At 40.9% G+C, this 13,855-nt stretch overlaps 1 protein-coding gene across 7 annotated transcripts in view; it reads left to right on the top strand.

Annotated features, from left to right (window-relative positions):
• LOC116985887 (E3 ubiquitin-protein ligase MGRN1-like) overlaps window positions 1-13,855 on the top strand; it is a 96,824-nt gene that overhangs the window by 39,586 nt on the left and 43,383 nt on the right. For all 7 annotated transcript variants that reach the window (XM_033040997.1, XM_033040994.1, XM_033041001.1 and 4 more), the window contains exon 6: window positions 3,766-3,832. In XM_033040997.1, coding sequence (XP_032896888.1) covers window positions 3,766-3,832 — 67 coding nt within the window. The remainder of the gene's footprint in view (window positions 1-3,765; window positions 3,833-13,855) is intronic.

Genomic DNA, 13,855 nt, shown 5'->3' with positions numbered 1-13,855 from the left:
TGGCCCGGTAGGCAAACTGATGGGGTCCAGTGTGGGGGGGGAGGCTGGCTTTGAGGTGAGCCAAGATCAGCCGCTCAAAGCACTTAGCAATGACAGGGGTGAGTGCCACTGGGCGGAAATCGTTGAGACTCCCTGTGGCTGACTGTTTGGGCAACTGATGGTTGATGTCTTGAGGCAAGTGGGGACAACACCCTGGGCCAGTGAGAGATTGAAAATGTCGGTAAAGACTGGGGATAGTTGTCCAGCACATGCCCTAAGAACCCGGCCAGGGATGCCATCAGGGCCGGCAGCTTTGCTGCTCATTCACCTTGCTCAATGCATCTTGTACAGCAGAGGTGGAGAGACTGAGGGGTGCAACATTATCTGTTGCAGGATAATGCCCATGACAGGAGGTTCAGTGGTGTGACTGAGGAGGGTTTTAAACTTCAATAGTAGGAGGATAGGCACCTGTATATGATACTAGAAAGGAAGAATCCAGTGCACAAAGAATTCAGATGTTAAATTTGAATGGAAGTGGGCTAAGTAGGTAAGTAAATCAAGAGAGAACATGAGGAATAGAAACATTATTTCAGCATGATTAAAGTTGGTGAGCCGCAAAATAATGAAAGGTTGTGAGACAGTTGTAAGAACTGAAACATGGTGCTTAACAGTTCAGGATACAAGGTGTTTAATAAAAGATAGGGAAGGGAAAAATGGAAGTGGATCGCAGTGCTAATTAAAGAAGATTTAGTGTTGGAGCCAGAGGATGCCCTTGAGAGGTGAGGTGAAGAGTCTATGGTTTGGAGTTAAGAAACAAGAGGAGAGTTATCATGCTAATGAGGAGACGGAGAAGAGAAAATCTGCAGGGAAATTAGATATGTGCACGAGCTGTTAAATTGTGATATTGGAGGATGTCAATTGGATGAAGCAATATTACAGTAAAAGTCAAAGGAAGGATTTGTTTAAATTGTGTGAAGAGAACTTCCATGATTAATGTTTCTGACCCACAGAGATGGGAGACATTGTTGCTTTGATTCTGGGGAATGAGGTTGGCGTTGTGCGAAAACAATTGAGGAACAGGCATCATTGCATCAAGGTTGAGATTAATAATGGAGTGTGGCAAAGAGCATTTAGAAAATAACTTTCAATTGGCCGCTGGGGTAATATCAGTACCAAACCAACGATTCAGTAGGTACAATAAAACATCAATAATCTACTGTCCAATTGTTTAGGAATCTGATGGTTTGGTATCTAGCTTTCCAGATTCTGATCCTTGCACTTCCCTCCGCACACGAGGCCAGGAGTTTCTCTATTCCCTTAAACACAACTGTACAATACAGTACATACCCAGGTCTTGTCTGCACTGAAATAGATTATGTCACAATGGGGAATGGGTTCAGTTTACTCCATCTTCTTTGGAGACAATCATACTAATTGGGTTGAATATTACGTCACAATCTCTTGTCAACACTTATTCTTTATCTATCTAATCAATCTATTCTTGAATGTTAACATGATTTACTTCATTTCGTTATGCCAAAATAAGCACCACCTTTCTTCAGCGTTTAAAACCTTTTCTTCACATAACATTTCTAGGCCACCTATTCTTGCACATATGCTATTTACCTAAAAAGTAGAGAATTCAACATTCATACTGTTAGGTTGAAATATACCCAAATGGAATATAAAGTGCTGTTCCTCCAGTTTGCATCTGGCCTCACTCTGGCAATGAAGGAGACCCAGGACAGAAGGGTTAGTATGGAAACGGGAAGAGTAATAAATTCCATTGAGAGTGCCTGCAATTTTGTTGTTCTCATTCTGTACTGGACTGGCTAAGGAACTAAACCCATCAGCATGTTGTTAGCCTACTCCCAGCTAAAAATACTTCACCAAAGCCTTTTGTTTTCGCCCTCTTCTTTAACCCTCAATTTGTACTTCAATTTCTTATTTTTTCTGAATTCTTATTGAGTGACATTCTTTGATGACCTTCCATTCATACCTTGTTGAAAATTTTCCTGAAGCCCACACTCGCCATAATTACTTCATATCGGTTGTGAATATTCTTTATGTCTGACTCAGAAGCTTGTCACAGGTGTCAAGGTTGGACTATGAAGGAAGTGCTGATCATTGGAGCTAAAGACTTTTCGATAAATGTTAAACTGAGGCTCCATTTGTTGACTGAAGGGGTGGAAAATGTCCTGTTGTACTGCTTCAAAGCAAAATGTATTGATTATCCTCGGTTCCCTGGCCAATATTGTTAATCAATGGCATGAAATGAAAAAAAAAATGTGGTCATTATTATCTTGCTGTTGATTGCTTTCTGTGTGATTGCTTTACCTACATTACTCTTTAGGACAGTGAACAGTACAGCACAGGTACAGGTCCTTTGGCCCAGGACAGGATGTCTGTGCCGAACATGATGACAAATACATCTAATCTCCTCTGTCGGCTTCTGATTCATATCCCTGGATTCCCTGCATATTCAAGGGCCTATCTTAAAGACTCATAAATCCCAGTATTGAATCTGCTTCCACCAGTGGTAGTGCGTTCTCGGCACCCACCACTCTGTTAAAAACTTGCCTTGCTCATTTCCTCTCTCCCTCCCCCTCCCCCTCCCCGTTAATGTCAATTAGTGTGTGTGTGTGTGTGTGTGCATGTGTGCATGTTGGTCATTCACTGTCTCTCAGGTTATGGCATGCTGTTACGTATTGTGCACCAAGATGTGCCGTATTTCCTTCACCAAGGATTATTCTTAGTTTTGATATATCATCTAGTTCTTTCAAATCTGGGGTTGCCAGACTGAATTTGTCAAAGTATGTTTTCCTTGTTTTGTCAATATTTTTGCATTTTAGGAGGAAGTGCACCTCTCTTTCAACCTCATCTGTCAAACAGTGGCTGCATATTCTATTTTCTCTTGTTTGCCAAAATCTCTTCTGTCTTCCTTTTTCAATTGCCAAATTGAACAAAGGTGCTTTGTACTCATTTTAGTTTTCAGAAATTATCTAAAAACATCCTTCGTGAATAAAACATTGTTGCACTTCTTGAGCTTGGATTCAGCTCTACAATACAGTTTTCTAAGAACTAATTGCCACTAATTGGCAAATTTGTTAGAGTTTGGAATATGCATTCATGAATAATCAATTTTTAATTGGCTTTTAATCTAGTGTCAACGGGTTCTGAAGTACTTGTTTCTTTTATAGAAGATCCATTACATTTGTAATATATCCTTTTAAAAAACATTTTATTTTAGCTCTATGCTCCTGCATGTTCATTTATTTCTTCTTCACCATAACCTAACCAATGTGCAGCACATTTTCCACACTTATCGCAACACTTTCAGTTGTTCTGTGTTTCTACCCAAGTGCAAATTTAATAGCTGACACTTCTGGACTTTAATTAGATTTTAACTTTTGCAAAAATTAAAGAAAAGCTAAAGATTCCCCAATTCTGAGCAAGTTTCTTATTGGGAAATTTCAGCTACCCACCATCTCCAGAGCAAATGTTAACTGATACTGTGATCTCAGTTGCTAGCGGATGCTACAATATAACCATTCATTTCAATGTATTGTAATAAATCAGACAAACTTTAAAAAGAAACATTTTAATTGGAGATTAATACTTTTCATTCCCTGAATACCGATGGTGTTTTCCTGAGAAATGCAGAAAATATATAAACTGCAGTATCTTTGAATTCTCCAAGTTTTGTAAAAATAATATTGAATATTATTTTAAATTTAAAAGTGACTTATTTTCTTTGTTAATCGTTCTTTTCTTTTTTCCCTTTAGTTGAACTTTGACCTCGAGAAAGGAGTTTTTCCTTTAGTCATTCGGGCCGTGGTAGATGAAGTGGATGGTAAGTTGTATGACATGATAATACTCAAATCCCAAATCTCATGGCGAATTCCTTCCGCCATCCTGATGGTTTGTGTTTGAAAGACCTTTTATTAAAGTTTTTAACTAGTGGTTGTGCAGTTAGCCTACTCGCTATTAAACTATGCATAATTTGTAAACACATTGGAAGGGAAGGCATTAAGAAATGTCAGGTCTGGGTTAACAATGACTTTCATTGCCGATGTTGCTTGTTATCTGTGGCATGTTGCCTGTTAATAAGGTCATTATTTGGAGTAAGATCACCCTCACAAACATATGACAACGATTTGACACATGCCCACTCACTCTTACAACCAGACGCCGTGCCACCATGTTTAAATCCGCTTCCACAATTCCCCAATAAAGGGAACATAAATCGCAATGAAGGTTACCATGGATGAGATCTTTTGTAAATCAAGAATGTACAGCCCAGAGTTTGACAACGTTCCTCTGGAATTTATCATTCTGCTCAGGTCGAACATCACGAGAAAGGACAACGGTATATTTAAATGAATTATTTATCCTTGTTATAGCCAAATTAAACTTGAGAAATTCTGCTGAGGCACGGGAAAGACCCAGTACAGTACAGGGTAGTGGGTGTATGGACCAAGCTGCCAGAGGGGGTAGTTGAGGCAGGGACTATCCCAACATGTATCCATGGATAAGACAGGTTTGGAGGGATATGGACCAAACACGGGCAGTTAGGACTAGTGTAGCTGGGACATGTTGGCCGGTGTGGACATGTTGGGACGAAGGGCCTGTTTCTACATTGTATCACTCTATGACTCTATTAGAAAATAGACCCATGAAGTAATTAATGTACAAATGTTGTGGCTAGGTTGCAAAAGCTTTCCTTCATGGAGTGAAGGTAGGGAGAGGGGTGGCAGAACACACACCCGAGTCAAATGTTTATGGGTTCAGGTCCCACCTTGGACTCTCGATTATAAAGTCTAGGCAAATATGTGAGTATTTCTAAGTACTTCATTAACAGAGGTGCTTGCTTTTTATGAGATGTTACACAAAGGCCTTTCTGCACTTGTTGATGCACAGATAAATCTCAGTATTTTTCGCAGAAAAGCAGTAGGCTATTAATGATTTAAAAAAATGTAATAAGAAGGAACTGTAGATGCTCATTCGAAGAAAGGTCGCAAAACTAAAAGTTACCTATCCTTTTTCCAGAGATGCTGCCTGACCTGCTAAGTTACTCCAGTATTTTGTGTCTCACCAGGCTATTATTGCTATTTTGGCCAGCATTTATCCCGTGATCAACTTCTTGAAATAAAACAGAGGGGCTGGTCATTATTATATTGGTGTTTCTGGAGGTTTTTTAATACATAAATTGACGACTGTTTTGTACATCATGTCAGTGACTACAATTCCAAATTCCATTATGGTCTGAAGTTGTGAAAGGAATTATATACATGCTAGTCTGTTATTTTCCTCATTTGAATTACCCAAAAGAGTAGATGTACATAATATATTCCAGCTAACAATTTTATTAATAACTGCAGTGGAAGTGGGAAATAATTAGATCATTTTATCAGATTTATGCAATTACTTTAATTAATGCTATTATGAATGTGTGTTGTAAGGCATGATATCAAAACAAATCTTATTGTTTGAGCATAATGCAATTTTTTTAATCCAACAATAATAATGCAATTTTGGGATGTATCGTGCATTAAGTGTTTTTTTTACCTAAACATCAGCTTCACAGTTGTAACATGTATGCCTTCATTGGGAAGGGGTTTGAGTACAGCACTTGGGACATTACGATGTAGTTGTACAAGTCGCAGTTGAGACCACACATGGAATACTGTGTGTAGTTCTGCTTGCCCTGCTTTGGGAATTATGTTATTAAATTGGATTGGGTGAAAAGATGATTCACCAGGATGTTATCGGAACTGCAGGCTTGAGTTATAGGGAGAGGTTGGAAAGGCTGGCATTGTTTTTCTTCAGAGCCTTACACTATGAGGGACATGGATAAAGTAAATACTCATAGTCTTTTTCCCAGAGTAGAAAATTCTAAAACGAGAGGACACAGACTTGTGAGAGGAGAGAGATTTAAGACGGTCTTCAGAGAACAGTCTATATCAGGTATGAGTTGCCAGAGGAAACTAGAAGCAGATATAACTACGGCTTTAAAAATACATTTGGTCAACTATACGGACAGGAATGATTTAGAGGGCTATATACCAAATACAATCAAATAGGACCCGCCCAGAGTGCTGATTTGGATGCATGTACAAGTTGGCCTGCTTCCATGTTGTATTTACAACTCTTATTAGAATTTATAGTGAATTAAAATTTGGCAAAATTAATATTCCTTGTATTTCACACAATGGCTTCGAGTTTCTCTGTGAAGTTTTATCCTGCTGCAAATAACAGAACTGTCATATTTCTTTTTGAATTTTACACTGATAGAAGTGATTGTTGAAGTGGAAACTTCCATTGCGAGACCACCCTTTGAGAATGAAATCATTATATCTGTGAGGCAGCAGAGTAGATTGTTTGAGACATATTTATGTGTTGGTGGGTGACGCATTATGAGTGGACGATTGAATATAAGCTTTCCTAAGTAAATCCTGCCAAATATAGAATACTATAGTGAAATGGAGTGCTGAACACGTGTGCTAAGATTGAGTGCAGCTGTTTTATTCTGTGCGAGTGTTTATTAATGTAAGAACAGTAGCAGGATTTTTTTCCACTGATTTTTTTTAAATCTGCTGTTCCCTCCTCCAATCCCTGATGTAAACATAATCCATAGATGCCAAAAAAAAAGACAATAGTGTAAATACTCAGCTTATCAGACCACATATATCCCCTCATGGAGCCAGAGACCGGATTCGATCCGGGCTAAAGGTGCAGTCTATGCGGAGTTTGTACATTCTCCCTGTGGCCGTGTGGGTTTTCTCTGGGTGCTCTGTTTTCCGCCCAGATCTAGCATGGCACGTCATAGAGTGGTACAGCACGGAAACCAGACCTTCAGCTCAACTCGTGCATGCTGACCAAGATGCCCCATCCAAGCCAGCCCCATTTCCCTGTGTTTGGCCCATATTCAAGTATCTCTTAAATGCACTTATGGTATCTGCCTCAACTGCCTCCTCTGGCAGCTCGTTCCGTATACCCACCAACCTCTGAGTGAAAAGGTTGCCCCTCAGGTTTGTATTAAATCTTGACCCTCTCACCTTAAACTTATTTTTAATTTTATTAAAAATCTTATTTTTAATTCCTCTTCCCTAGATAAAAAGACACTGCATTTACCCTATCTATTCCCATCATGTTTTAATACAAGTGTTGTGTTGCCTATGGTTGCTTGAAAAGAAAGTAGGTAATACCAAAGATTATAGAGGAGCAAGATAGACCACTCCTCCGTAATCCAATGGACTGAAGTGTAGTACGTGACGGAACGTCACGGCCGCCATTTGTTTATGCCAAACGCGACTTCCGGTATGCCTCTGTGTAATCCAAAGCAAAGATCCTCGAGTATCTTGTAGCGGGAACGGACTCCAGTTATACCCAAAGATTATGGAGAAGCTCCATAATTTTTGGTTATACCAAAGCGCTTACATCAGGTCGCAGGGAAGAGCAAAGAAACTAGAGGCTCCTCTAGTATCTTTGGGGGAAGAGGACGTTTCCTCCACTCCTGAGTTGATCCAGGACCGATTCTCGGTCCCTCCCGATACCAGATGAAGGCGGCTGGCCGGCACCAGGCTCTCTGTCCGGCGGGAGAGCCTCAAGCGTCAGCCCGAGGCAGCGGGCAATGCTCCTCTAGTATCTTTGGTGTAATCCGTTCCAAAGATTGATCCGCTCTATCATCTTTGGTGTAATCCGTGTTGTAGGGAACAGTGTTTTATATAGCATCTATCACTTCACATAATATTATTGTAAATGTTTTCCCCGTTCCACTGTTTCCCTCTCGTCTTTCCTCCCCAGCCCCCTCCTTTGCCTAGTTTCCCTTGCATTGTATTGTGCAGTTTCCCTTGTATTGCTTTAACACACACAAAATTAAATTTAAAGTATATATATATTTTATATATTTATATGAATGTGTGTCTGCGTGTGAGAGGCAAGTTAGAGATAATAAAGTTTATTCTCATGGATCAGAAGCAACTTTGATTTAAAGCATCACTATTACTTTATTTGTCTTATGTAAGATGATGTACATAAACCATAAAGGCAATTATATATATAATTATATAATAATAAATATATGCATATATACATGCCTGCAGAATGGATGATATATCACTTAAGTGCAATTGTTTTCAGTTGTGTGGAGAGACCTGTATATTGAAGATGCTTTTTGCCTCTAATATGTCAATTTATCTTAAATGTAGAAGAGCTTATTAAAATCTTCTTACAAAGACCATTAAGTATTTTTTTTTCTATCCTCTTTTGGACATAAGGCATAGCAGAGCTGCCAACTCTCACGAAGAGGTAAGGGAGGGAGAGAGGGGAGGGAGGGAGATCGAGAGAAGAGAGGGAGAGAGAGAGATCGAGAAAAGAGAGGGAGAGAGATCGAGAGGGGAGAGAGAGAGATCGGGAGAGGGGGGAGAGGAGGGAGAGGGAGAGTGGAACGATAGCACATTATAACGCTCAGCCGTCCCATTCCGACCAAAGATTATAGAGCAGAGCTCCTCTAGTATCTTTGATTGCGACCGCCGCCGAACCCCCCGGCCCACCATTCTAGTGATGATAGAGCAGAGTTCTATAATCTTTGATTGCACCCTTCTTCACGGCGGGCTTGTGATCTTTGCTTGTGATGTCTCGACAATTCGAGGGACATAACAGGTAACAGCCGCCGCGTTCTCAGACTCGAATCTGAGCTTGAAAAATCTCGTGGTGGGCCTAATGTGTCCCGCGGGCCATATTTTGGAGACCAATCCCTTACAAGAACAAAACCAAAAACGTACAGAAGTGTTAAAATTGTCTTTATTATTATGGTAAGTAAAGATCTATTAAAAATAAGTCTAATAACTTTCTAATGTACCGACAAACCTAGTTTCCCAATGGCCGTTGATGGGAGAACAGAAAATAACATTTTCACGACAGAATATCGACTGAAAATAATAATAATAATATTTTCTTACCTTTCTTTTTTATTGGGGAACCTAAAGAATGACAGGTCGGGTCGTCTACATTTACGATTAGAACAATTGATAGCAGAGCAGTGAGATGAAGATTTAGATGAGGACGCCATGACCATAATCTTTGGCCATGACAGTGTGCGGGCAGCCCAATAAAATGCCCTATAAAATGGCGTCGACAATCACACACGTCATACTACGCTTTTTTCGAGGAGTGGTCTATCTTGCTCCTCTATAATCTTTGGGTAATACTGGAGATGTGTAGGGGAGATCCAGTGCCATGGAGGAACAGAAGACGACAGAAGTGTGATGGAGTAGCTCAGCGGATTAGGGGGCAACTCAGGGGAACATACAGTGCCCTCCATCATTTATTTATTCCACAATTTGAGATTTGTAATTGAAAAAATCATATGTGGTTAAATTGCACATTGTCAGATTTTATTAAAAGGTATTTTTATACATTTTGGTTTCACCATGTAGAAATTACAGCATTATTTGTACATAGTCCCACCATTTCAGGGCACCATCATGTTTGGGACACAGTAATGTCATGTAAATGAAAGTAGTCGTGCTTAGTATTTTGTTGCACATCCTATGCATGCAATGACTGCTTAAAATCTGCAATTCATGGACATCACCAGTTGCTGGGTGTCTTTTCTGGTGTTGCACTGCCAGGCCTGTATTGCAGCCATCTTTAGCTTATGCTTGTTTTGGGGGCTAGCCCCCTTCAGTTTTCTCTTCAGCATATGAAAGGCATGCTCAATTGAGTTCTTGCGCATTTTAACCACATGTGATTTTTTTAAAACTTAAAACTCTCAAATTGTGGAGTACAGAGGCAAATAAATAAATGATGGATCTTTGTCCCAAAAATTATGGAGTGCACTGTAGATAGGCAACATTTTAGGTTGGGATGTGTAAGAAAGAACTGCAGATGCTGGTTTAAATTGAAGGTAGACACAACATTCTGGAGTAACTGGTGAGAAGGAATGGGTGATGTTTGGGTCGAGACCTTCAGAACGTCGCCCATTCCTTCTCCCCAATGATGCTGCCTGTCCCGTTGAGTTACTCCAGCATTTTGTGTCTATTTTTGGTCGGGACCCTTCTTCACACCCTCTGGACCAGCTGAGTTACTCCAGCACTTTGTGTCTTCCTTCATCTGACAACAATGAACATGTTTTTTCCAGCAGAAATACCTGCATAGAGACCAGGCTTTGGAAGCTGCTTCTCATGCTCACCACACTAATTCAGGTCACTAAATACAATTTTGGTATGATGATACAATCTTATAGTCCTCAGCCATTACAACACAAACTAGAAATGTTAGCATCCTGCTTGTCTCTGGGACTCGGCTATCTGCAGCGTTTGAGATGCTAGGGAACCGTAAAACTATCTATGCATTTAAATCATGTTAATTCCTCCTCTTAATGGTCATGAATCATTCATTTCCATTTCAGTACAAACTCCAGTATCAACCAATTTATTTTTTTTATCATGTGGGCGACCTTGAGGTAAACGGGAGAGGTGAAGTAGAGGAATGCTGGCAACTGCAAGGGAGATCAGTTTAACTTGCATCCTCTGTGATCAATGCAAAGCCCATTCATTATTTTAATCCAGTCACTGAGCAGAGGAAATATATCAGGCCATGCTGGGAATTAAACACATTCTGTATAGTTTAAACCTGTAGAATTAAAGGTTCAAAGGTTCATTTATTGTCACATACACCAATTGGTGTAATGAAATTCGAGTTGCCATTGAAGCACACTAATAAAAACACAACACAACATTAAAGAAGAATTTAACATTAAACATAAACACATCCCCCCACAATGGTTCCCACTGTGGGGGAAGGCACAAAGTCCAGTCCTTATTCTCTTGCTCACCCATAGTCGGGCCTATTGAGGCCTCCGCAGTCGCCGATAAGGCAGCCGGATGTTTCAGGCCCTTCTCGCCGGGTGATGGTGCTCCGGCGTCGGAAGAACACTCTCAGCGGCCTGGAGTGTCTGGAACGGCCGCTTCCTTACCGTTCCATCGGCGGACCCAGCATTCTGGAGCTCAGCACAGCGACCCGGGCAAGGCATTGCCCGCTCCGTGATGATGCTCCTGCGCTGTGCCGCCGCCGAAGCTAAGGTTCTGGTATAATATTCAAGCCTCCCAAATCTTTCCAGTTGAATGCTTAGCTTTTGTTTGTGGTAATATAGCAAATTATTTTAATGCCTATTCTTTTGCTGGAATTGTAAAAAAATTCAAAGTGACCAAACAATAAATGCAGTTTTAAAATATTTGAACGTGATGCTACTACTTCCCATTTTGGTTCATGGGGCATGGACATCCTTGAGATGGTTATTGTGAGATGCTAATTTGTCATGATCGTGAGATGCTGATTTAATTGCTGAAAGCTATATGGTAAAGATACTGTCATGGTCCTGCTACATAAAAATGGTTCCCTGAATTTTGTCACAGCGAAAATGAAAGATGGGTAATATCTCCAGGTTAAGACTAGTGAAATTTCTGATAGTGATGTTTCTGTTCACGCTCGGTCTTTACCCTTTTTGGCGACAGATGGTTACGTGTTTCATCGGCATATTAAAAAAAGACTTGGATGACATGATATCGTTCATCTTATGGACTGCACTCTACAGCTGAGGTTCATTTGTATGAGAGGCAATGAATGCCTAATGGCAGCAGAGTGCCATTCAAGCTGGCCGCTTTGACCTAGATTCTTGTATCAAACTACACCGTCATTGGAGGTATACTCATGCAGCGATATGGGAGTTATTTCATCGCACTTCCCCAAGTTAGAATGGCTTCAGAGAGAGGGATAAGGGTGCAAGGTCTGCTGCAAACCAAACCAAACTTCTTGTGTAGCTGTGTGTAGGAAAGAACTGCGGATGCTAGTTTAAATCGAAGATAAAGACAAAATGCTGGATTAACTCAGCGGGACAGGCAGCATCTCTGGAGAGAAGAAATGGGTGACGAAGTCTGAAGAAGGGTCTCGACCCGAAATGTCAACCAATCCTTCTCTCCAGAGATGCTGCCTGTCCCGCTGAGTTACTCCAGCATTTTGTATCTATTCTTGTGTAGCCTTTTCATTTATGTGACTCGTCAGGGTTAAATGTTTGACCAAAGTTGATTCTCATGCTTGTATATATAAGGATACAGAAGTTTGGGTCTCTCATGCTGTGGGGTAGTCATTGTATGCTATTTGTTAGGCACAAATAATACTTGCCTCTTATCATCGCAAGTCTAAATGCTGTTTGGGCCTGGGCCAACCAACATAGGCCCAGGCCTGACTAATTGTGCGGACTCCAGCGAATGCAACTGAAGATCTTGCAACCTTTCAACAAACAACCTTGTGTTATCTTTGTGACTGAGGGATGATCATTTGTTAGTAGCTGAAGGATATGGGTCATGGATTTCTGTTGGCACAAGAAGCCCATCGGATTCATCAAGTCCTTACTGGATGCTTGCCACTCTTTCTTCACAGCCCCATTGCACTATGTCTATTCATTGCCTAATGTTTAATAGTAAGATTAAACGAGAACTTACCAGTTTGAAGTTTGATCTTGATTTTATGAGGAGTTACGATGAGCGATTACGTGAAGAAGGGCCGTCCGTCTGCGTGCGCGTCAATCTTCAAAGCAGTGGTTTTAAATCACAGATAAAAAAGAAGACCTGAGAATAGTAAGATTGTGAAAAACTTGAACTTCCATATGACCTTGATAATATGAGGGTGGGAGCGGTAGGCACGTAATCGCTCATCGTAACTCCTCATAAAATCAAGATCAAACTTCAAACTGGTAAGTTCTCGTTTAATCTTACTATTTTACTTCGGAGTCACGTGAGTGACTACGTGAAGATTTCAAAGCTCTGTGATTTTACGCCGGTTACGAATCCAAGCGTCACACACTGAATGGATTGACCATGGATGCGTGTAATCATTAAAGCATTCAGACATTACGTAGTTAAGTAAAGAAACTGATGCTTTAAATGAAAGAAAAGTTTAAAAAAAAGTTACCCCTCCCAACCTTGGGGGGAAACTAAGGGACAGAACTTAAAATGGTACGTGCAAACACCCCCAGTCCGGTTATGGGTTTGTTATAAAAACCGGTGGACCGTTATTTCATTCGTCCATCCTGCAGCCACTAGGATGTCGTTAAGGGGCACGTCCATAGCTCTTGCTGCCGACGTAGATGCAGCCCTGGTGGAGTGAGATTTAACGATATAAATGTTCACTCCTGCTACCGCCATTACCTCCTTTGACCATCTGGAGATGATTTGAGTTGATACCTTCTGGTGTGGTTTTTTTATGGCTGATGAGGACCGATTGTTCTGAGCCTCTGACGTTCTCCGTAACTCTCAGATAGTGGTGTTAGTACGTTACCACACACACACAACCGTTGGTCCTCTGGATATGCCAAGAATTGGATCTCCATCCCTGGCATTCCTGGCCTGCTCTGTTTTATCAGGTTCCTGATTAGGAATGTTATGTTGTTCATATTGGTGGTCATGTAGTCCAACTGTAACTTTTGCAGTGTCTGGACTCTTTGTCAGCATACCACCTTCAGGGTTAGTTATAGGCGGTCCCCACTGTCAAAGTAGGGTTAGTACCACGCTCACATCCCATGTGTCCGTGTAGCTTGGCCTTGGAGGTATTAAGTTGTAAATTCCCTTCATGAATTTTGTTGTAAAGGGGTGGGTTCCTATCGACCCGTGCCCTGCTTCCAGCATCAGATAGGAGGAGAGTGCGCCTCTGGCACTATAGATTGCACTATAACTTTGTTTATAGTTATGGTACAGAGTTGATAGGAACTCCAAGACATCCGTTATCCGAACTGTGTTGTATTTGTTCGGACAGTCCTATGCCTTGACATGGCCTCCTCAGAATCTGCAGACCAACAAGTTAATACGTTCATGTA

Source organism: Amblyraja radiata, chromosome 22 (assembly GCF_010909765.2).
Source record: "Amblyraja radiata isolate CabotCenter1 chromosome 22, sAmbRad1.1.pri, whole genome shotgun sequence".
Lineage (NCBI taxonomy): Eukaryota > Metazoa > Chordata > Chondrichthyes > Rajiformes > Rajidae > Amblyraja > Amblyraja radiata.
The sequence above is the reverse complement of the archived record's forward strand: the minus strand, read 5'-3'. Positions and strand labels throughout refer to the sequence as shown.